Source organism: Saccostrea echinata, unplaced genomic scaffold (genome assembly GCF_033153115.1).
Source record: "Saccostrea echinata isolate AGI-Se365-2 ecotype Australia unplaced genomic scaffold, CSIRO_AGI_Sech_v1 ptg000030l, whole genome shotgun sequence".
Classification (NCBI taxonomy): Eukaryota; Metazoa; Mollusca; class Bivalvia; order Ostreida; family Ostreidae; genus Saccostrea; species Saccostrea echinata.
In genome coordinates, this window is record NW_026889779.1 from 30,769,546 (window position 1) to 30,796,107 (window position 26,562).

The window sequence follows — 26,562 nt, forward strand, 5'->3', positions numbered from 1 at the left end:
GGTTGAAATTGGCCCAGTGGTTCTGGAGATGACGAAATTGTAAAAAGTTTACGACGATGACAACAGACAACAGAAAAATTTGGATCAGAAAAGCTCATTTGAACCATGCAAAATGACTATCCGAATTTTACTTCAAAAACTTCTTATCAACAATTCCAAAAAATTGCAAGGGAGGGGAGGGGGGGTCATTCTGGTAGCTTGCTCACAGTACCTCTAGTGACAATGTTATGTACAAAACTTTGTGTCATTTCATTTTGAAGGAATTAAAATCAGGAAGGAACCATCTTCAAGGTAATAAAATATTATTTTTCTTGTTGACTTGGTCAAAATTTACTTCTCAGTTGCATCAGAATGTATTGTACCACTACACAGGCAAATATGTAGTCATAATAAAAATTCTTAATAAGGAACTCCACTTGAACCTTTTCTTGGCCTGATCTCAGCCTTGATCAACATTTGAACACATTACCTGTATATATATGTAATACGTAAACAAATTCATTAGAGTTAACATGCTCCTAAGACGTCTTCTTGTAAAACTGGCACATGTACCCAGCTAGTACTTGCAAAATGGGAAATCCAATCACTTAACAGTCCAAAAATAACTCATATTTATTGGTAACTAATATATTTTATTTCAGTATATTTAATTTCAAATGAGTATACTAAATTTATTATTTTATATGTACAAAATGAGATGCATGCATTTATAATTATCCTTCACACAGACAAATAGAATTTGATGTCAATTCTCATCACTTTTTTGGGGGGTTTGCATAGTACTATCACAACATTCAACTATAGAAATGAACATTTAAAATGAATTTGAATTACAGAAAGAAGGCTACAGTAATGGTGAAAATAGAGTATAAAAGCTACATGTACAGGTAGAGTTAACATAATAATTAAAATGTCTACATGCAAATGTAGAAAAAGGTAGAAATGATGAGGATAATATAACACAGTTAAACTTCTATAGTACTCTACAACAAATGTTTTATATACACAACAGAACATGTGTAAAGCTAGCATGAGGGACAAATCCTGGTCATATACATAACAGGGACCACTATAAGCAGATTCATAATATGAAAGCAGGGTATCATATCAGAAGCTTAGCCAAATCAACTGTGCAATTTCTGGTTACATTTTTGTTTATAATCAGGAAGCACCATTTCAATCAGTATCTAATCATTTCATCATCTAAAGGGTTTTTTTGTACACCAATGCACAAAATTTTATGTACAAATGATTTACAGAATTGTTTTTCAGACCTCCTTTAGTCTAGATATCACAAGTAGCCTCTTTTTCAAGATGAATTATTTTACCCATGATGCATTTGTATGTTTTATGTGAGGTATTCGTTGGTTATGATTCATATCTATATGTAATTTGCTGGACTTTGAGTATTTTTAAGATAAATGAATACAGAGGGATTTTATGGATGACATCAAATGCTGCAACCACAACCAAATTCTGGAGTGTTTGAGATGTTATATAGAGTATATCAAAAGGAGAAAATATATAGTAATCACCTTTTTCAGGTAATACATACCTCTACCGGTATTTGAATTTGATACTGGCCAAAGATTACAAAACCATACAGATTCCATTTGATTACATTTTCATACATCTTATTTAGCACTAATTCCACCCTTCCAGTCTTTTAAGATAAAAAAAAAAGTACTATATGACAATGTGAAGTAGAAATACATATGATAAAGTAACTCTTTACACACTTATATGTACAATGACAGAACATACACAAATATTTGAATTCATAAATCTAAACCCAGATAACTTCATGTTCATTCATCTTAACCACACCACAAATCTCAATTTCACAGAATTCGGTACCACTACATTTCACTGTCTTAGATGAGAAGACCAAAATCTGACAGACATAAAAGATGTAATATTATGTAAACTATACTCTAATACAACCATATACTTCATTATCATTTTACAGAATGAAGAGCAATTCTTCTCAGATTAAAATAAAGCTGTCTTTGGATTCTACATCACACACACAGCCATCCTTTGGTTTAGTAATCATTTTCCACTGTCCATTGCAATACGGGACATCCACAGCCTTCCAGCGTGTGGTGTGGTTGTACACGCCATGTCCAATACAACGGGTTCCAAGTTCCTTGCTCATTGCGAATGGATCACACTGGATGCACACCGTTCTGTTCAACTGTAGTTCATTGGCCCACTTTTTATCAGCTCCCGACTTATTGCAATACAGGCTTGTAGCGACGATGGTAAATTTGGCACAGTATCTAAAATAAAATTTTGAACTATTAGTCCTACCCTCTGTTCAGTGCCCTTAATCAGAGCTATGGCTTTGCTATGAGAATTATTCAGTAAAACATAGGCAAAAGTAAATAATACAATCAAACCTCAGTATCTCAAACACCAATATTTCGAATACCATGGATATGTCAAAGTAATTTGGAAGCCACAACCACTTATTATTTAAGTATTTTACACTTGATATCTTGCATCCTTGGATATCTTGAAGTTTTTTCTCAGTCCCATCAAGTTCGAGATAACAAGGTTTGACTGTATATGTAATCTCAAAACCCATTAGTACAGATGCTCCTTCTAATCAATAATCAATTATGTATGTGCATTTCTCAGTTATCAATGGAATTCAGAGAAAAAAAATGAATTAAAATGTTGGCAAAGGGTTGAACTGAGAGTGCTGATACCAATCTTATTCCAATTTCCCATCATTGAAAGCTTAATAGGCCAGTAGAGCACACCAGTACAAATTACATGTCTTGCAAGGTGTTCAAAAGAAAAGACAAACCCACTTGTACTGCAAACTAACCATAACAAAGTTATTTTTGAACAAGAAATGGTGCAAGTCTTACTTTAAGGATTTAGTAAATCCATTCTTAATTGTTTTAGAAATGAATGTATATCTGAGTTATTTTGGAGTGTTGCCATGCCACTCTTGACTTTTTAGACTTAGGAAATGGGGTTGCATCTTACATGGATGTTTACATCCCTAATCAGATAAAGATATTCTTCATGCTTCAGAGAACCGACCCTAACTCAGGCACTAAGGTATGGCAGAACACGCTTCATGTTTTTAATCTGTTTTCCTCTCTCCTAAGCAGGTGCAACCTAGATGCTAATCTAGAATTCATGAAACAAAAAAATACATTCATAAAATTGATGTCTGTTTTATTGGATTCAATCAAACTTAATTGGAATTTAAATCCTCGAGGATTCACTTAATTGGATTACTGAATACGGAAATGTTGGGTCATCCAGAAGCATTTATAGTGCACAGCAACTTAAAATAGTACTTTAAGAGGGGAAAAAGTGAAAAAAAATAAAGATCTCAGATGACAAATATCTTATATAGAAACTGTCCTTTTTCAGATAAACTTTTAACAAGCGGTTGCCACGCTGACATTTTTCAGTAACTTGCATCTGTCAATCATAATTATATGGTAAGCTACTACAGATTTGTTTATGGAGAGTTTCAATGGCTTCAAGTTACAAATACTACAATCAAAGTGAAATTAATTCTTTGTGTGACTGTCAGATTTTGTCATTTGATTTCATCCCCAATACAAAGAAGATGATCGGCAAACCCTTGACCCCTCATACGTGAGGTGCAGTTAAGTGAACATAATGACGTATTTGCGTGGATTTGTGTTTTCTCTCGACAACCAGGTGTCTTCCCGGATAACCATATGTTTAGAGGGATGCACATATCTACTGTAAAAAAAACAGCTTTTCACACAATCTGAGGATTATGATAAGGAAACATGATCAAATTTTTAGCACCTGCAAGTATCATTAAGAAAATATCAAAATTTATCCATGTTTTAACTATTTTTTTAAGTGGATCTTGTATCTCTCCAAATTAATGCTTGATTTGGGAGATAACTAATATCCTGGGAAAAGTACACTCATTCACAATTTTTTTTCTTCATTCAGAATTTTTTTTGTTGGAAGTAAAATCTTAAAGCTTAACACTGAGGCTTTACATGGTTTCCTACGCAATTAAGAGAAGTCGGGGCTTTGAACAAGGAAATTGCCATAGCTATGAATCATTCACTTTTTGAGAGCCATACAACCATTCATAAATTTGTGAAATGTACATTGGTAATTTTGTTCTATTTTGAAAGAATTAAAGAAGATTTAATGATAACTCACACACACACACGTGAAATTTTAGCTACAATAAAAAAGAAACTTTATAAAGAGAGATTTAATATGTTTGACTAGACAGCAATTGATTGAAAGCCCATCACATTCAAAAGTGTGATTTTTTCCCCCTTTATCCTCAAGTTCTTATCAAGTATACATACAAGACTTGTTTGATCTTTAAAATTGTTAAATTTTTGTTTCTTATAAAAGCATGAATAAGAGGTACTTCAGTGCTTGAAAAAACTGAAACTTAATTCTAATACATGTACAACAAAACACTAAAGACAACCCTTTACTGTTTCCCAAGTGCTGAAAATCACTGAAACTCAATATGACTATTAACACTGGTAAATTTCAACACTGGCCTGTTTATTGAGTGAGTCAATTTCTCTGAGAGGGTGTCAACTTTCTGTAATTGTAAGTTTTTTTAGGATCTGTCTGGCTGTAGCAATTCTCTTTGCCAGCTACTGACTCCACACCAATTATTCTACATTAGAATGGGAAGTTAACCTTGTTTCCAGTGGCTCTGTGTGTGTGCATCTCCCAGACTCTTCCATACACAAATGTCTGAACCAAGACAATTTTCCTTAACTAATGTGTTAAACTCAAAAGCATAACAATTGCACAAAGTTAGAGAGTAAAAATTTGTAGCACAACCACTTCTTTCTAGCAAAAGGTCAAATAAAGTAAAACTAACAATTCTTTTAGCATGAGAATGTGACTAAAATTAGTATTTCAACCTCTTCCTTTTCAAAATCAGTAGCATAACCACTTTCTTTTAGCAAGAAAGGGAAAATCCGTAGTAAAACCTCTTACTTTAAGCAGGAGAGGTAAAATCTGGAATACAACCACTTCCCTTTAGTAGGAGAGGCAAAATCTGGAATACAACCACTTCCCTTTAGTAGGAGAGGCAAAATCTGGAATACAACCACTTCCCTCTAGCAGGAGAGGCAAAATCTGGAATACAACCACTTCCCTTTAGTAGGAGAGGCAAAATCAGGAATACAACCACTTCCCTCTAGCAGGAGAGGCAAAATCTGGAATACAACCACTTCCCTTTAGTAGGAGAGGTAAAATCTGGAATACAACCACTTCCCTTTAGCAGGAGAGGCAAAATCTGGAATACAACCACTTCCCTTTAGCAGGAGAGGCAAAATCAGGAATACAACCACTTCCCTCTAGCAGGAGAGGCAAAATCTGGAATACAACCACTTCCCTTTAGCAGGAGAGGTAAAATCTGGAATACAACCACTTCCCTTTAGCAGGAGAGGTAAAATCTGGAATACAACCACTTCCCTCTAGCAGGAGAGGTAAAATCTGGAATACAACCACTTCCCTTTAGCAGGAGAGGTAAAATCAGGAATACAACCACTTCCCTTTAGCAGGAGAGGTAAAATCTGGAATACAACCACTTCCCTTTAGCAGGAGAGGTAAAATCTGGAATACAACCACTTCCCTCTAGCAGGAGAGGTAAAATCAGTAACCCAATATTTTCATTTAGCATGAGATTCAATCAGAAAAACTTCTTTCCTTTAGCAAAAGAGCTAAAAAACACTTCCCAATCAAAGAGAGTAAATAAGACCACTTCTAAGGTTTACATTCAAAAAACAAAAAGTAAAATTACTGTTTCATGTGTATTTCCTCCTTCATAAAACTATATGGGCATTCCAAATTCTATACTATTGACCACAATATGCTTAACACATAATAATTGTAACAGGTGGTTAAAGTCTGTTCACCTAAATCTCCAAATACAAGAAAATTGAGAAATGTATGCAAAATAATTGGTGAATAATCCTGCTCACATTCAGGCACTTGCAAAGACTCTTTTTTGAAAGAAATTCCCCGTCCTGCAAGCTTAGATGTTCCATTTGTACCCCCAATTATATCTCTGCCACCCACTGATAAAACACTTGATCTTTTCCATATAACGAGTGTAAAACATCTCAGTTTCTACTTGGATGGGTATTTTGTTTCCTATATACCAATACTAAATTTGATATATTGACTATAAATGTAATTCAGACTCTTACTTTAAATTTTCAAAGAGAAATGCTACCACGGAGTGTAGCTTGATATTCTAATCATTAATTCTACAGATACATGTACTCTGTGCCTTTGGTGTTGGTGCTTTCCAGGTGCTAGACTTAATATCAATTAACCTTGGACCAAAAGGCTTCATTGTCCGTAGATCATTAGAAATGTATTGGCTGTAAGGTCTCTGAATATGGGAGAGAATTAGTTTTCACAAAAAAGCTCTGAATCAAATTTGAATGGGTAAAATTGCATCCTAAGGATTTGACTGTGTGCACAGCTGAGACAGGCAGATGGGGACAGGTAAGCAAAGGTAAATATCCAGGTGTGAGGACTTAGAAGAAATTCCTGTATCATTACATGAACTGGTTTGGTTTTCAAACAATGTATTCGGTGGATCATCTTAATATGTGAGTGATCAAAGCCTTGAATCCTTTTTATCTTTATAAACTACACACTTATTGAGGTGGCTGTGACCTGATGATAGAAAACTGAAAAAAAAAACTGTTCTATGTTCTTTGCTACTTACGGTAATCTAGTAGGGACTTCATTGCTGAGGCGATTTTCTATCAGATTTCTCCTTATATCATGTTCCATACTGTACAAGCTACTTGTTCTCCATCTTCCAAATTCTGCTGGTAAAATCTTCCCAACCTCTGTAAAAGACAGTCAAGTGTGTAAAAAATTAATCAATTATTTATAATATTATTTTTTTCCTTATATTAAAATTTTAAAAAGTAACTTAAAACTTTGTCAAGCTCTCCAGAGAGTTTTATATTCACTAAAAAAAATAGTAAAGGTCAGTAAATCAGTAGAAATTGGAACAAAAGGTAAACATGATTTTACTGTGAGGTGAACAAAACACATCAAGACTTCTTTTACAACTAAATCATTGTCATGATTTTTCTACCATCATTTTCTACCATCATTTATATATGGAAAAGTGGCGTCTCAGTATTCCTGACACCTTTACATTCCAGATGAAAATCTACATATCCGAATTACGAAAATATGTATGTTTCAATATTAAGGATGCTTCACAACTGCAAATGACTTTCTAGGGAACACAAGAGTCTGGATTAACAAGACTTGACTGTATTGTATTGCAAAAAAAAAAAACCCTCGCTAGATAGCCATTTTATCAAAGAAGTACTGTTTTATTTTCACAGTAAATGTAACAAATGTGCATTTAAATACAGTAACTGTCTGTAGCAGTGATATCGTAACCTGGAAGGATATACATAAGTTGTCTGTATTCATTACTGCTAAACAAACACCGACACCAAGATAGGTCAAAAAGGAGAAAACTTATTTACACAACTGACATTTATTACTTCCCCTGCATACTGATAAACTGCCTTAAAAGTGGATTATTTGCTGTGTACCATGCATTATTTAAGACTCTCTACTTTTAATGTATCCTTGCACTTTGTTTCATGTCAAGATTTTGTGAGTGGGGAGTGTCAAAAAATGATATTCCTCCCAGATATGTGACAGCCTAAGTGTAAAATATGTAAACAATATGTGTCAGAAAACCAGTGTTTTTCCTTTCTGCATTTCACACAGTGTTCAGACTCCCATTGTATTGAGGTATTGCATTTCAAAAGTTAAACGAAAGATGCTTATCTAGTAAAATAAGCCAAAGATATGTAAACTGACATGTCAAGAAAGTCAGGGGTATTTAATCTGAAAAGAAAAGTGAAATACCTCCCATACAGTTATTTTACTGAAACCCTGTAAGATGATAAATATTTGTGCAAGGACTTTTCAAACAAAAATATCATACTTGTAAGTTACAGATAACCAATTTGAAAAGTCATTAAAAGGAAAACTATTGTTAATTACTTCTTGACATGGAATTTTTTAGATATGATGCACAAATGTCCCACTGTGTGTCAGAACCTTCATCAATTTTACATACACTCTCTGGTTGTAACTAGAGATCTAAGTGCAGGGTCTCCCCAAACAAATGACTTTTTAATATCGTTACATATGTGCATGAGAAAACCACTTTTCCCTCAATAAGTGCATTCTTTGGCCACTAGTCATCTTCATGTTTGTAAATATAACCCTTTTTCATGCTCCAACAGCCCTTCAGAAAACTTCAAAGTTGATGAAAATTGGAGCCCAATAGGTGGAAAAAATGTTTTAATTCTGGACAATAAATTCTTGCTGGGTGTCCACAAGGCCAGCTCCTTGTAATCCTATTGGGCGGTTTGATGGCAGATAATGGTCCACACTGCAGGGTGCTTGGAATCCAAACAGATGGGTGGGGATTATTTTAGATTACACTGGTATTTCTGATAATCACTGGGGAAGGACTGGAGAAAACTTATAATGATTGATTCTGTACACAAAAAATCTTCAACACTCTTCTTCTGATCTACTCTCCATTTTGTAAAATTTCCAAGGAGTGTATGCTTTAAAGCTTTTAAATTGCATGGCCTTTTAGTAATACATATGTATTTGTAAAACTAAATATATGCCTTGTAGCCATGCCCCAAACCCCAACAATTTTCCAGTATATACTTAACTACAGTCAAACCTCGTTATCTCGAACTCGATGGGACCCGAAGAAAAAACTGAGAGATATCCGAGGGTTTGATATATTGAGGGTAAAATACTTAAGGAAATACGTGGTTAGGACTTCCAAATCACTTCGACATATCCATGGTATTCGAGATATCCGTGTTCGAGAGACTGAAGTTCAAATGTATAGAAAACAAAGCTAGTTTAGAGTTGCGCCCCTCAATAATTTTGCAACGTAAACTATATACTTTACATTAGAAAACAAAGATAATCTATGGTTGTGCCCCCTCATCAAATAATTTCTTATGCCCCCCCTTTTTTTTTTTTGCTTGGCAAGAATTTCTATTTGGTTGTGTAAACATTAAAGAAAAAAAAGACTAAGATGAGAGTGCATAGTAAAATCATATCTCTATTCTTCTCATAGTAAGTAATTATAAATATAATGTACAATGGTTAAGTGATTTATAACATAGTAGTATAGAAATACTTTACATTGCTACTTAAAACTCTCAGATAGATATTGTGGTATATAAGTACACTTCTACTGTAGTTATTGCACACAAAGGAAATTTGTCTTTGAACAATACATGTACAATAACACTTTTCATAAAGCCAGTAACAGTACCTTTTATAATGTAGGGATCTGAATACCTTCTGGGGAACAAAGTTGAGGCAGTGCAGAGGGATATAATGCTAAATCCAGAAAATATGGAAAGGAAATCAAGTTTCTCCATGTCTGTATCACAAAACAGTAAGGAAGAAAAATGATAAAAACCCAGACATAGCTCAGATTAAGGGGAGATTACCAGGTATTACTCAAACAGGATTATCTCCCTTGGAGGGATGCTAATCTCCCTAGGGGATATGTAATTTTATACAGAGCAGACTGAGTGTTATTTATTTCTCACATAAAGATTTCAATTAATGGCTTGTATCCCATCTTTACAAAAATAATATTTTACTTTATTAAAGTTATGAAGTTATATTGATGCAATATTAAGCACAAGACAGAAGCATTTTACTTTGTCACTTAAGATATAGAGTTTACAGGGGCAGAACATATGTCAAAATCATAAACCTGATCCTAACCTTTACTAAAACACAGACTTTGATGTGGTGTAAATGGCATATTTGAGTACAAAGATTAAATGCATGCTTATAATCACAAATAACATTTTCTAAAGCTTGTTACTTAAAAGTCAAGTGTAGACTATTCAGAATCTAAGAGATGTCTATTAATGATTAAAAAGGCATTTAAAGGGTAATTATAAGGGTCATATTATGTATAGTATCAAACTGCTGATAGCAATCGGAGGACTTCCACTTAAAGTACAGAGAAATAGACAAAGAGTTACTGATAAAACAACTGATTTACAAACCAAACAACTGCACACGAGCACTCTTAAAATATGGTGTTCATAATGGGATCATAACTGACTTCAAAGAAAGTTTGGGAGATAAAGGGATAAAGTTACATTTCTACAACAACTCCTCAAAAAATTCTTCATATAGGTGCCAAACTTCTGCCTTATGTCAGAAAATAAGACACATTGTTTGAGTTTGACCTCCCTTCACCTTGTTCATATAAATTTCAACAAAACAATGACCCTATTTGTGTAACAATTAATATCCATTTTACTTCATTCATAAATTTGCTCTTATCTTCTCTTTCACATTATCAAATTACAAATTTAAAAAATTCAACAGAGTACTCTTCAAAAGTGCAAAAAGTAAAAAACTTTCTCACAATTTTACCACAAGATTATAAAAACATCCGGCCATGTATTACATATAAACACAATATTGATTAAATAGTTTATACAAAAACATTGATGTATGAAGAAAAAACACATTTAAAATACTGGTATTTTTTTTATGATCCTTGGCAATACCACACAATCAGTGTGCGGTAGAAGTGATAATCTTGTGTCTGGCCTGAGAAACATGGATCTTATTTAAAACCCTCACTATACCCACCACAAAACCTAAACTCTCCAATGTCAAGATGATCCATTAAATACCAGAGATATATAGAGAGGAAATTGTGGTTTACTAAAACTTCTGAATCAGCCCCTAGGAGCTGTTGATTTGTACTCCAGACAACCCCTCTTTATAGTTAAACAAAGCAGTGACCAATTCAAAATATGCCTGTACAGTGAGAAAAAATATATAATTTTTGGTCATTTGTCAGTTCAACAGGATTAAGACAAACTGTTCTGAACTGGGGGTTTCACCTCTGGATGAGAGCACTAATAATTCAACTCGTAACAACAGAATGACGCAGCTGACAGGGTATAATCGAGAGCAAGAAAAACTGTGATTAATAGGCTCCCCATTATAACACTGTAGAGGCAGTAGAGGTATTTGTTTGCCGATTAAAAACCTTCACATTTTGATTCTATTTCATGATCCTCCGGAAATAGCAGTGACACACTACCGGTACCTGTATTTAGTACCTTTTTTTTTTTTTTCTGAAAACAAGGTTACTGTTAAATACTAAATCACAACTCCTAGAATGACTTAATGATTATCTTCTGTCATAATCTGGATAATAATAATAAGGAAATAAATCTTTCAGCTTTTGATGCCTTAGCCTGAGCAAAGAATGCTTCATCATCACACAGAAAACAAAGTCCTCAATGTGCAACCCCAATTTGTTGACCTTGTATGACCCCTGCACCCCATTACAACTACAAATTTGCAGGTGTTTTAAAACAATCAGAAAAATGACATCCAGGTATATTGCTATTTCATTCATTGCCTTATCATCTCCAATGGTGGGGTATAATTGCCAAGAAATATGATTTACTGCTGCTAAATTAGAGATCTTATCAGCAGAATTATCATTCATAACATTTACAATCGGTGAAATGTGATGCCATAATGGTTCATAAAATTCTCTAATCAGGAGAACATAATTTTTAAATGTCATTCATAAAATAAAATTTCTTTTTGTTCCAGTGTGAGGGGTTCAGAGGTGATCTATAGCATAAAACATCTGTATGAACAGGTTCCTAGATGGAATTTATGTCCCACTTGTGGTTCAAGAAGACATTTTACTGCTGCATGGTTGCCCGTGTGGCTCAGTGGCTAGAGCATTTGCACCAGAGTCATGGATGTAAGGACTTGATCCTTACATCATGGGTTTGAATCCCACTGCGGGACGTGGGGACCGGTCCTTTGGATGGGACCATATAAACTGAGGTCCTGTGTTGCATAGGTGCTGGCACGAAAAAGATCCCTCACTGCTCAATGGCTGTATATGCAGAGTCCAAGTCTAAGGGCCAGTACACACGGTAAGGCTTGCCTTATAAGTCATGGAACTTACGTTCTAGCCTTACCGTGTGTACACCCTTAATACACGTTTTTTCGAGCCTTATAAATCTGAATTACGAATAGAACACTGCTCTATTTCTCTTTATACTAGACTTAGCTGACATTTTCTTCTAAACCAATGAAAACCCTTCACCCCAATGTTAATCTATTTTTTATCAAACCATACACATGCATGCATTGGTAGATTGAAAAGAACACAAAATAAATTAGAATAAGATAATGAAAATCTGTTCAACCTCCTTTTTTTTTTTTTAAAAAAGTGTGAATGCAGTGGTCGGTAAAACTATTTCAAAGTCCTAGCTAGTAATCTGTTCTTCTATTTTTATGATGTGCATTGTTTATGGCTCAAAAAGATGTGGAATTTATGAAAATGTTGTTTACAATCATGTATGTCTTGCCTTAGCTTGTGGACATGAGAGCCGTAAGGTCTGCAAAACGTAAGGTTTTAGACTTATAAGGCAAGCCTTACCGTGTGTACCAGCCCTAAATCTGAAGCGCTCCCCCAACAAGTGGTGGTGTCCTGATATGAGTGAAAAATTCTCAAAGGGACATTATACAAACAAACATACAATACTTCCTGCTGCTTTATTGATGCTGCTAATTATGATATACCTCATATTTTGCTCTCTCTCTCTTATTTACAACTTTGTCCAGATACTCTCACTACATGTTTACAGACATTGGAAATTTTATGTTGAAAAATGGTATCTTCTTCATTGGCCTCTACTTAAACATGCTAGACCACACACAAGTTTTCTGCTAAATGTTCAAACTGCCTCATTTATCATCACTATTAATCAAATTACTGCCAAAGATGATCTGTACAATTCATCAACTACTTCTGGTATTAATTTGAAGCAACCCATTTCACATGTTTATGTTTCTAAATTCTCTATATTAGGGGAAAATGACAAATTGAATTATTGACATTTATAAGTTCACCTGACTGCCACTAGATGTTGGTAGTGATATTCATCTCTCTCCAGTACTGCAAGTGGTTCTTGAGTACGTTATACTTAGCTGCAGAACTGTAGCATTATGGTTTTACATTTTAGTCTTTTGACCATAATGCTACAGATCCTGTAATGAAAATATGATGTGCTGCAAGATTTTCTGTGCACAGTTGGGGAGAATTTCTCCACTTTCCAGCATTGGTCAATCAACTACCTTTCACTCCCCAATTCTGGAATATTCTTTAACCAACCTTTTTATCTTATCCTCCTCCTAACCCTTTACAATCATCTCTACAGACCAATAAACTTGCTTGTTTTGAATTTTCTGCCATCCGACAAAAAATTCAAAACGAGCAAGTTTATTGTTCAGTAGAGACAACTATAAAGGGTTAGGAGGTGGATAAGATATACAGGTTGGTTAAAGAATATGTCTAGAATTAGGGAGTGAAGTGAAAGGTAGTTAATGACCACTGCTGGAAAGTGGAAATTCTCCCCAACCGTGCACAGAAAATCTTGTGCTGTAAATTGCACCACGATATTTGCATTAGGGATCTGAAGCGTTCGGTCAAAAATAAAATATAAAACCAAAATGCTACAGTTCTGCAGCTATGTTATCCTTTGCATCTTTCTAAAAAAAAAAATCCCTGCTATTTCTTACTTTATATGAAATATTTTTTAACAACAGATATTGAGGTTAAATCAAAGGTAAGTTTAGTTTCAACAAAAACTGATGATGGGCCTGTGTACAAATGAATACCAGTATGTCTGTTGTTTATCTTTTGATTTCAGTTTTGTTGTTACCGGTAATTATTTGTATCTTACAAATGTTTATCTAGATGTCAAAATATGGTTTAAATTGTGGTTGTATAATTGCATTGCTGGGTCACGGGCATATGCTGCTTGCATCAGTAGTTAAATGAGTAAGGGGCCTCAACTAAATGTAAAGAAACAGAAGATGACGAAGTGTTGACTAAACTCCTAATACTATATCGACATTAGTGGATTTGCAATGTTTCAGAAGATATAAGAAGGTACAAACAACACTGTCTCCAATTCTATGGATGTACAAAATAATTCTCAGAGAGGGATATTCTTTCTTTCATTCATAAAGTAGCTCACATGTAGAACAAATGTTGGGACTCCACCTTTCTCAGACAAACATCTTCTGCCATAATTAACCAACAAGATGCTGATTAGAGAATAACATGACTAGGAACACAAACCACACAGTGGAAGTCAGGAAGAAAAAGCAAATCCCAAGTGTTTCAGCCGACTCTGATTTACTTCTCATCCACATACTTTCCTAAACTTATTGGTAATCCACTCTCCAGTGGTAAAATGCGAGAGAGAAGGAATGTGTACTGACTACTTAAGCATGGTATGTAGGATTGTAGTACATGCAAACTGATATAAACCTTTTTTTTCAAAATAATTAATTTGTTTTTCTTTTTTAACATCAAATCTCCAAACATCTTCAATAAATTTTTTTTCATAAACATTCTTCCATCAAACTGGATTATAAGGGATCGGTATCAAAGACCTAAGAACCAGCGTCCTGGTGTGTCATGATGCAAGAGCAACTCTGATGTCAAAGCGTAAAACAGTTATCTGTGACCTCCCAGTGATTTTCAAATAAGTGATATGAACTCTTTCCTATAAGACTAAGGCATGAGTTATCAAGTTCTTGTATAAGTTCCTATTGCATCAAAAGACCCAAATATCTGTTTTTCTAGGTCAAACTACGCAGAATATTATGTCCCACACCTTTCCAAAGCTTTTTGGAAAGAAATTAATGAACATAGATTTTTATTTGCGATTCTATTCAGCAAAGAAAAGAAAGAATGCATTTTTTTTTTAAGTGCATCTGGCAGGATAAGATGTTCATTTCCCTTAAAATTCCTGGCCATTCTCTAAGAATTCTCTACTTAGTAAGTTCCATGTCTTGTAAACAAAATCAGCCTTCAGATTCTCCTATAAATCATTGAAAACTTTTACAGATTTTTATCTTGGGAGTAAGATAAATTTGAGAAGCATATTAAAATTACATAATAAAAGCATACTATCATTCTCCATATTACATAATGATATCTCTAAAATCACTGTCCCGGCATTGCCTTCGTTGAAATCTCACTTTTATCATAAAAACAGTCTATTTATGTTATATTATCATTTATGACATATTCTCAAGTTTTAATCCTTTTGTACATAATTTTGGCATGTCTGGTACTGCCTAGTTATTTCTTTATAAATTTGGACACAGTGAATATTTGTAGTAAGATTAAAAAATTATCAGTTTAATATATTCTTCATTTACCCTTTAAATCTTGTTATTAAAATTGCAATACACATGCAGCTTCCCAAATTCCATAGTTATATGCCTGATCCAAAATTTCCTATTTTTGATGTTCTTTTGGTCTTCTCTTTAATTTGTGTCAAGTACAGAAAAAAATTGTGAAACTAACAATAAAAAGACAATTATCTACATTAATACTGTGGGTATTTAGGTTAATGGCACAATAGCATCCAGTTACAATACTACTTTTGTGCAACTCTTCTTATTATAGGAACTGGGGCACAGCAAAGCTGAGCATCCCCTCACAAAATAGCACATTGATCTCTATATAAATTATTACTTGCATAACTTCCATTACAGGCTCACTCACCCACACAAATATAAATGTGTTACTATATCCCCCTCTAACTTCATTGTAAGGGGATAATTAAACTCTTAATAAAACCCAGACCACAGCCCAGTTTTACAAAAGAACTTACGACTAAAACCAAAAAATCTTTATCAAATACATTGGGTAGCTAGGAAAGATGTTAGAAACAAGAAGTCTGTGAGTGAATCCTCACTAGTAATATCCCCGCTGTGATGTGAATATACACTCTCATGTTGACATCGAAATTCATACAAAAATCAATCCCACCATTTGGCATGCCTAAACAAAGATTATGCTAAAATTTCAAGCATCTGCGCTGAGCAGTTGCTGAGAAAACTGTGACAGAAATTTGGTATGGACAGACGCACGGATAAACAGGAAGTTGACATCGGATTCAAACAAATATGTCTCCCATCATATGGCATGCATAAACAAAGATTGTCCTTAAATTTCAATTATCTGTGATTAGTACTTGCTGAGAAAACTGCGACGAAAATTTGTTACAGACAGACACACGGACACACAGGTAGACAGACACACAAGTGTAAAACAATATACCCCTCACTCCTTCGGAATGGGGGTATAACAACTAAAATTGTTGTTAGTCTTAGACATACATTCTTTAGTAAAACAGGCTCCAGGAGATAAACAACTAACTATTCAGATTATAACCCACTCTCAGACAACTTACCACTAAGTTCTTTGCCCCTGAACTCAACAGACTGGACGGCAAAGCACTGGTCGCCCACACATGCCCGTTTTTCATGGCGGACTGGGCACTTCTTTCCTCCATGTTGTCTGTGTCTGAGGATCTTTCTCTTCCTCCTCTGAGTCCCGTATCCACATAGCTCATCACACTCGCTCCACGATCCCCACTCCTCCATCAAGCAATCTCTACCTAAAACAAAACAAAATGAGGCTTAAACAAATATTTATTCTTACAGTCAAAGAAATCTTGTGAGTAGATAAATTCCTAGTATTGAGCAATATTATACAGTCAAACCTCATTATCTCGAGCTTCATGACCCCCCCCCCCTTCCCAACCCCTTCAAAAAAAGAGATATCCATGGATTTTAGATATTGAGGTTAAAATACACAATGAAAAAGTGGTTGGAACTTTAAACTAACTTTGACATATCCATGGTATTCAAGATATCAATGTTTGAGATACCAAAGTTCAAGTGTATGTTGTTTTTACTTTCTCTTTATACAAAATCTGGTCAATAATTTTAATTATGTTCAAACTAACCTTCCGAGACCTTGAATGATTTGGTAATTGAAATAGAAATTTTCATTAGTGTCACCTGTACATGATATTTTATGGAATCCAATATTCCAGATTTTCTTTCAAATCAAAGATTAGTTGATGATAGCATTAGTCAGCATTAATCCAGTCCCATTTGTACATGAAGATATAGGAGAGAGAGATTTAATAATATCATCCCTTGTAAGGACAGTAGACAGCATTAGTATCAAATAGTTCACATAGATATTGTATTCTCTGTAGAAAGGGACTCCATGTAGGGACTATCAGGAAAAAAAACATAGAATTTTCTGTCTTCACCATCTATTTATCATGACACAACTGTTCTCTAAATGAATTTTGTGGGGGAAAATACAAATCTTTACATTGCAATTAAATGTACACATAAAAAATACATTTTCTCTCTGATCTGCTCTATAATAAAATAGTTGTGTTTTATAGAAAACTTTAATTAAGACCAGGATAGAAATTTCCTCCAGAGAGAAACCTAACACTGTTAGGGTTTTGAATCTTGGTGAAAATCAGGTCACACCCCCAGTTTTCATCCCCATCCAATTTACCTACAAATCCACAGGTAATGAATACCTAATCATGGTTAACTGCTGGAGACCTCTGTAAGAATTAACTTCTCAATCAGTGTTAAATTATAAACTTATCGTGAGGTGGCTTTACCTGTCCGAGTGTAAGGATCAGACAAAGCAGACCAAGACCCTTTAAATACTGAACAGTGAAAATGTTATATATACACAGTCAAACCTCGTTATCTCAAACTTCAAGGGACCAAAAAAAATACTTCGAGATATCTGAGGATTCAAGATATCCAGGGTAAAATACTTCAGAAATAAGCGCTTGGAACTTCAAAATCACTTCAACATATCCATGGTATTTGAGATATCTGTGTTTGAGATAACGAAGCTCAACTGTATATACATAGAGAGAGAGAGAGAAAAAGAGAGAGAGCAAGAAAAACTCATCATTTTATACTAGGTGTATAAAGGACCACGGACTCTTGCTTTATCGTGTCTAGGAATGTCTAAGAAATTTCCTGTAAATTGAGGAAAGTCCTCACACTATGGAGGTGTTAATCCAGCTTGATAAGTTTCAGGCAGTGTTTACATAATAACCCTGATAATACTGGGTTCACACTCAGATGATAGGACCTAAATCCTTCTCATGGGAGATAACTCTTGACTTCAATAATCTCATCCAAAGACTCAGTGGCTACACATACTGTTCTAGCATTATAGGATAATTATCAAGAGATACCTTAATTTAAGTTTGTTTGTTTTTTTTAAGTCAAAGAGAAACAAAAAGATTATGGTGTGATAAATAACTAAACAAGTCATCAGGTAATTAAATTCATCAGCTTAATTAATTGCTCCTCCTACTTTCAATGTATTGGTATTAGCTATGACCTGTGGTTTTCACTGTTTATTGCTTTTTTTTTTTTTTTATTTAATGCATGGTCTGGAAAAATGGAAGTGACTCAGGAACATAAAATATTTTCAAACATCTATCAATTTTTAATACACCAAAGTCTGAATGCATTAAATTAATTTTTTCAATGCCCAATTGTGAACACATTTTGAAATAGCAGCCATCAAGACAGAACATTACCTAACACAAACATGACAGAGGCAGTCATTACCTCACCACCAACATTGAGATGGCCCAAAATTCAAAGAGCAAATCTTTGAAATTCTTAAGTTACAAAGGAAGTATAAAATATTCACACAGGGTGAGAGATTAATCTAGGTTGCAGACGAAAACTGAGAAGCAATTCATTTTCCTTCCAGAATTACAAAGATATGCACCAGATTATTGTCAAAGAGTGAGACAGATATTCTGAAGATCTCAAAAAATTCAAATTGACAGTTGAATCTGAAAGAACACCTTGAAGAGTGTATACATCTTAAATTTGCCTCATCGCTTAAATGCTCAATTCTGTCAATCACATCTCTAAAATCCCAACTTGGGTTGCCAGATGATATCTTGCCTAAAAGGTTTCTCTTGAGGTTTATCTCAAATTTCTGCACAGGTTGTCCCAGGTCGAATTTCCCAACCCTTTCTTTTAAACAATTAACAGTTGATTACCTTAAAATTTTGGGGGTCATGAAAATTCCATTCTGGCAAACTGGCATGATTATCTATCATTATGGTAGATTTGTCATGCTCAATACTCTTCTCTTAAGGAGGAACTTTGGAAGAAAATTGGCAGTGATTTTCTGGTCAAATGCAAGGTTAAAAAGACAATGGTGTTTTACAGCAATGAATCATTCTTTTTCCAGATGTGCCGATATTGCCCTAACTCCTGAAAAAAATCTACCGAGGAAAAAGCCAGACAATAATGCATCGTTATCCCACTTGAAAATGTCTCAAGATGCACATCTAAGAGGAATGCAAACAAGGCAGAAACACACCCTGGGGACATCTGATAGAAATGGGGGACATTTATATAGAGGGTGTACTGATTTGACATTTTCGTGTATAACTAAGTATTATGGTCTGGATCACGACAGAACACATTAAGATAAACCTCTGTATTGCCAGGTGTGTTTAGGTAAGAAGACAAAACGATTAAGTCATGACAGTTCAAAGGAGACGTGTGATTTTCCTAAACAAGGACCCAACAAGAGCCTGCTGTTTTTACACATACTAAGTCAATATTATCATAACCTAGTCCTCATACACAAAAGCCTGGTCAGTCTTACGATCAACAGAACTTCACATACTCGCTAAATCCATCACCTGATCCCATCAAGTCCACTCTATTAGTACTTAATTCATTACTACTCACAGCTGGACAAAAACAACAAGTTGGATTGATTTTTTTTACTAACTTTATATTCATTAAACTTTTAATTTCTTAATCACAATATTTACTCTGATTAATTTAAAAGTGCATCTTTAGATGCTTCACATTCTCTTCATTTTGGTCATATTAAGGTGACCTATCATTCAATTTTTCTCCATTTAAAAGTGCATTGTTTTCTGGTTGCAATCACGTATTTCTTGTCCAGAGAGATAAAACTGTTTTGGATTATGTTGAAGACTTTTATGACAAGAGTGATCAAAGAGTCCCTCCCATGTTATCAACACTAAGCTGTGGAGGAACACAGACCTCGGATAAAAAACTTGTACTTATCCTAATTTAATCCATGTTGAAAAAACCTCATCTCAACATGCTTCATTTATCTTTATGCTGACAAGCAGACATACCTAATTCTTTCTCATCATTTATCAAACAAATTGACAAATACAACATCTTACAACATTGAGTAGTGTCTGTAGACAGTCCAGTCAAACGTAAAATCCTATCTCATAGAACCTTATCAATTCATAATCTCCACTGAAGAGAAAGCTAGTACAAAACCCAAGGACAGAGGTGTCTAATCAGCCAGAAGTCCCTAAATCTGGGGGCCCCTTCCTTTTGGTAAACCACTATTATAAAGATGGAAGTCCCCAAGGTCAGGATAATATCTCAAAAAAAAAAAAAGAATAGAGATGATTTGTAAATGTAATATGTTAGTAAGAATCAAGCTACCTCTCTTCATTAGAAGCAACAAAACCAGAAGTCTCGGTCGAGAATGTAGCTCTACTGTTTCTTTCTTTTTTTTTTTTTTTACTAAATTTAAAAAGGTAGAGAAAGGTAGCACTTAGACTTGAAACTTTGGCAACAGCAATAAATAAAATAATGATCCTTGGATTAGTCTCTTTCTAAATCAAGTTAATTGCAATTGGACAAAAGGTGTAGTAGGAGTAGCATTTTGAAAGAAATTCACAAAAATTCTAATTTTGGTAACTATGACAACACTGTTCACCAAAATCAAAAACTGATGTATACTTGTGTATTAAGTTATATTGTAATCAGATTAAAACTGTAGGAGGAGTAGCATTTTAAAAGTAGAGGTAATAAGCTCTCAACTAGTATAGAAATAGGTAGCAAAGAGAGAAATCTTTCAAAGTACCAGCTATGCATGTCAGAACTAAAACTCTGGAAATCCACTGGTCTTAATGTAAATGTTCTACATATTTTACCTTTTGGTTGCAATGTTGTTGAAAATCAAAAAAAAAAAAAAACAAAACAAACTAGGAAGATAGTTGTTGAATTTCAAAAAATAAAAGTCTATGCATATGTTAGCTAGTGTACTTTTGATACACGAAGGAAGCATAAGTTATACCCTGTGCCTTGGTATTTACCACACAGATGGGCTAAATTATATGTGTATTTACACAAGTTACTCATGTACCTGAAAAAATTATATCTACATAATGGCCATTAATGGAATCTCTTATTTACATTATATGATTATGTTTTAAAGTTTTCTGAAATCTTTAAACAGGACATTAATGTTAATAATGACTAAGTTTTTTATATTTTTATGCTACTTGAGGTCATTGTTTGTTAAACAAAATATATCTTCTACAATCTAGCTCTTGGTAGCAAGCCTAAGATCCTATATTCCTTTAGAGTAGAAGCTAGGAGGCACAAGGCTTTAATTTCCATCAATCTTGGGCCTTAATCGCTTGTCAGGTACTTGATGACGCAGATTATTGCAGCAATGTACAGGTGCAAAGCAGCTTCTGATTTATTGCAGATCACTGTGGATACAGAGTTTATGTCAAACACGCCATTTTCTGGTGTTTGGGGGAAGCTACAGAAGGTGCTCTGTTGGGTAATTAGTCTCCCCTAATGAACAGGTGCAGAACAACAAGATGTTATAAATTGGGATTTCTGCTTAAAGATACAAAAGTCAACTGTTAAATGATTCAAAATTTTAAATAATTTATGAGAACTTTCACTCTGAATAAACCTCTCTTGTTTCAGACAAAATTCTTTTTGAATAGTTTAAATAGAAGAGATATTTCTTCAACACAAAGGGATAATTGATGTGAAATATTTGTGAAAGAAATCACTATGTTGACATCTTTGGTATTTTATGTATGTTCAAGACAAAAATGCTAAATGACCTGGCTTAAGTGTGTGTTGATGACCATGCAAACACGTTTTAAGAGGTTTTTCTAAAAAGTCAATTGTATTCTCCTGTCTTCAATTTATAAATGTAGATTGACTCATCATTTTTTGTTTGGTTCTTTAAAAATCCATTTAGATTCATTTGAAACTGGCAGTGACAGACAGTGGCAAAAGTGAAACATTTACAAATACCAAACAATTTAACTATACACCATTTTACCCTTAAATGTCAAAAAAATAAAGGTGTTTTGACCAGCCGGCCAGTCCATAGCTATAAAATCAATTTGACTATGTAATTCTTTACACAGGGTGTCACCATCTCGAAAGATGGCTATCATTTTGAGACCTATCATTAGGTTAGCCAAGGGGCATCATTTAGCCCTTACTTTTATGTGTCCACATATACTGCGTTTATCAGATTCAGGTGATACTGGAAATAAAAATTCAATTGATAAAGTTCTCTGGCCAGATCATTCATCACACTTAGAATAAATATCTGACAGCATATTAACATAAAATTAAAAGTATATTCAAATTACAAGCCACCTGATTCTATTAGAATCCATATCTTGGTCATATAAGTCTCTTTCTTGTATGTGCTTTGACCATTCTTTCTTTTATAGGCTTGAAGCATTCAGATGGATGTCACATTTTTCATAAAAAGGTGGCTCAAATCAGAATTCATATATTAATCCTGCTGCCCAGACTTGAACTTAAAAGCACCATTTTTAGAAATTTATAACATGCCATAAAACTCATATTTGACCAATTCACTATAATGCTGCATTCCTTCCTGAAGTAATAATTCTGAAGGCACCGAAGAGAAAAATGTTTCACATAAAGATTGAAAAAATATATACAGCTCAGAGACAATGTATGTTATTAAAAAGCAATTACTTGACAATCAATCCTAGCCATGCAAAACAACATCACCATAAAAGCCCTTATATAAGGAAGCATTAAAATCCTCCTGAAGGGTGGAATGGGTGTAAGTTAATATGGCTGAAGATCACAGGACGTACCCTTGCTTACTGGTCCAGAATCATCGGTAATAATTAAAGAGTTACCTGATCTGACCCAGTAACAATATATTCTTCTCTTGTAGACACCCCAGTGATAGGTATTTATCCCCATACAACAGCCACCATAACTGTCATTAGGTCAGGGGGGATGTCAAATGATTAACTTTAATGAGCATCATTTACACTTGATTTCAGTATGCTGTCACCATGCAGTGTATTTAATTTTTTTTTTTTTTAAGTTTTTTGTTAACTCTTTCATGAATAGCTGACCATAGCTGCCAAACTGAAATTCAAATGAACCTAAAACCTTTATTTGTTATCATAGCAGAAAAATCAAGTTAATATAAACATTCTAAGTAACCTATTTGAGCACCAGAATCTTTAACCCAAATCAAAAAACATGACAGCTGCATGTTTCTAGGCTCTGTTCTCTTTCCAGTTACCGATATAATCCCTCTTAAAAAACAAGTGGCTATAAAAACATCTACCCAGACATGACCCAGTTCTGTGGAAACTGGTCAGAAGATTTCAACCTTTGAGACATTCCATAGTATGCAAATTTGGCTGCTGATCTAGGTTTTGATGGTTTCGTCAGCATCTGATGGGGTCAATGATCCTCCACAAATCAAGGTCATTATACATGCTTAGCAACCCTCAGCTAAATGATGTTACTTTCTTCATCAATCAAGAAATTCTCAAAGAATTCCTTGCTCCCCTTTTTCTGTCAGTAAAAATTAGCGATTGCTTAGATCATCTTCAACAAGACAGTAACAAAAAAAGATTGCACTAGAAAATTTTGTAATGATCAGAGAATTCCATTAACTCAAGGATTAGCTGCAGAACTATAGCATTATGGTTTTATATCTTAGTCTTTGACCATAAAGACTAAAATATACAACCATAACGCTTATACTTCTGCAGCTACTCAAGGATGAAATATCAGGACATAATTATTACAGAACTGGGTAAAAGCCTTGAATCAATGCTGTGTGTGTTACTTCAATGTTAGGTAACATGTCTAGCACTTTACGTACAAAATTGTCTAATGTAAACAAATCAGGAAGCAGGGATGTTTGCTAAGTCTTACAGTTCATTTGGAAATCAGGACTAACAGCTCTGCAAAATCAGCGTGTATATGGGTTTTTTTGTTCCCAATGACACCCAGGTATGATAATTGCCTCTTCACTTTGTATTTGAACTAAAACAAAAATTTTATGATGTTGACAAAGTACCCAGTTCAAAGAGAGGACAGATAAATAACAACCATAAATTGTTGACCAATTCCACATTTCACAAATCCCTCCTTTTGGAATATCAGGATATCCAATTTTCTGGGTGGTCAGGGAGAGAAAAGTAAAATAGATACGAAGCATAAGTAAATCTGTGATTAAGAGACACCCAGGATATTTTAAAGGGTCCGAGTTTATACCCGAGTATGTTAAATCTCTACCAATACAGAACCACCGGTGTGAATATTCCAAACCTGCTTGATAATCATTTTCTTAGCTAAGGTTGAGTACCATATACAAAGCCATGTGTGTATTCAGTGAATTGGTGTTCAGAGCAGTGATATCCTGGGCCTGCCTCTGTGATTAGCTTAGAGCCTGGACTTACACCAACTAAACACACAGCCTGGGGTCAGGATTGCTTATAATAAACCTCTAAATCAGAACTTATTGTGAGGTAATCTATTGCCGACCTCAATCGCCCTCCAGAAAAATTGTTAATTTTGGGTTTAAATTTCTCAATAATTAAATTCATTGAAAATGGGGAAACTGGTACCACTCTGGTTAAAGACGATCAGACCGACCCACGGTAATCTTAATGCTAATCTAAGAATTGCTTTTATCTTACAAGCACACGTGCAGATAAAATTTTAGGAGTTGCTAGGCAACATATTTTGGTGAGAAAATATACCTGTGCACGTTTGTGTGTAATCGATGCAGCAATCCCCCATAGTTACACATTCCTGATCACAAAAACATCTCTTTTGCTTATTATCGTTATCCATTCGGGGTCCATGAGCAAAGCATGTGTTATTTCGGCCCGGGCAGCAGTAGCGGGCCTCAGCACAAGTCCTGAAAGCTGAAACAGGCCCACTAAAATACACCGCGCACACAGCAAATCCAAGCAACAAAAGGGCACTTTTTCCAACCATGTTAGGTGTCTTTTTAAAGAATTTTCCTTATTTTTTTTCAAAAAGTAAAAATGTACACTTTTGTGTGTTGTTGAAGGCCTTTATCCTTGTTCTTCGCCTCCTCCCGCAGAGCGCTGCTGGTTCGCGCGATGTCTTGTACACACTGCCACGCGCTAGCGGTTCAATTACTCCACTCTTGCAAGTTTTGTGTTCTACTAGCTAGTAGGGGAAACTCTCAAAATATCCGTCACCAACCAGAACGAATGAATCACCCGTAAATAAAATATTGTCATTTAATGTTTAATTTTTCTCTTGTTAGTTCTAAGTACTACTATCAAAGATGCGGATAGTCCGAATGTTATATATACCTCCAACTTATGAATATTCATTACCACCAAACTTTTGGGTGTACAGGTAACTGCGCGCACCGCGAACACAACCCTTTACTTTACTCAGTGTCAGGATAATTGCACGATAATCATAACATCTTACTGTGATAATGAGATTTCATTTCCTAATGTTTACCACGATAAGACAAAATAGTCTTTCTCGCTTTTTTTCCAGGAACAATTAAAGACAATGTTTTCTTCTAACCCCCCACCCCTTTCTATGTAATTCGCCAGTGACAAAATTGTTTAACCTTTTATAATTAACTTGCTACCTTTCTGCGATCTGAGTTTTCCTCCATTTTAATGTGACATTTTTTTTCGAGAGATTAATAACGCAATTTACGTATGTACAGTCGCCATTGATTAATTAAAAAAAAAGTTTATAAATATATCATCACCAACTTTTTTCATTCATTCGATTTCCAATTTTACTTTAAAAAAAAATAAAATTCAAAAGAAAACCTATTTGAAACCCAAAAATATTAATTATACGATTTCTCAATTTTATAATTTTCTTAACTCGTACGCCTATATAAACCAAAGATTTATTTATTTCTAACAATTACAGTTCAATTTTTTTTTTGTTATGTAATATCACTCGTCTGTATGGGTACTTGTTCCAGAGAACAGCAATCGAACATTACAAAGTATTTTTCATGACCGCATTTTTTTTTTTTTTGGATCTTTTGCATTCCCGTTTTCTTAAATCTTGCATTATAGCAAAGATTAGAAAATGGGAGTTAACATCCTCACGGTTACTCTATGCTAACAAACCCAGAAAATTTGTAAATAATAAATGTAATGTTTAGTATCGCAAACTGTTGTCAAGTGACACAAATAATAAATAGTGCACCAAATGCAGATTATTCCTTTTCCCGATATTTTTTGAGAACAAAGAAAGTGAATCACGGTTCTTATCAAGAGGAAGTGAGTCATTGAGATTGCCCTGCATGATGCCATTAGTACAGGTTTGTATGCTATACAAGTGTCATAGATCACAGGGATCCTTAACTTCAGATTATACTCTTAATGGGTCATCGAGAGGGGATGTTGCTTCCGATCATCGTCAGCTTTACCGTTTACTTAA

General features: G+C 34.5%; 1 protein-coding gene across 1 annotated transcript; it reads right to left on the minus strand.

The window, feature by feature from the left end:
- Positions 1 to 611: 611 nt before the first annotated feature.
- Positions 612 to 25,423, minus strand: LOC133197693 (somatomedin-B and thrombospondin type-1 domain-containing protein-like). Its single transcript, XM_061333846.1, has 4 exons — positions 24,867 to 25,423; positions 16,380 to 16,586; positions 6,737 to 6,863; positions 612 to 2,282 (listed from the first exon to the last, which is right to left on the minus strand). The coding sequence occupies exons 1-4, from the start codon at positions 25,105 to 25,107 to the stop codon at positions 1,988 to 1,990; spliced, it is 870 nt and encodes a 289-aa protein (XP_061189830.1). The 5' UTR covers positions 25,108 to 25,423; the 3' UTR covers positions 612 to 1,987.
- Positions 25,424 to 26,562: the final 1,139 nt, after the last annotated feature.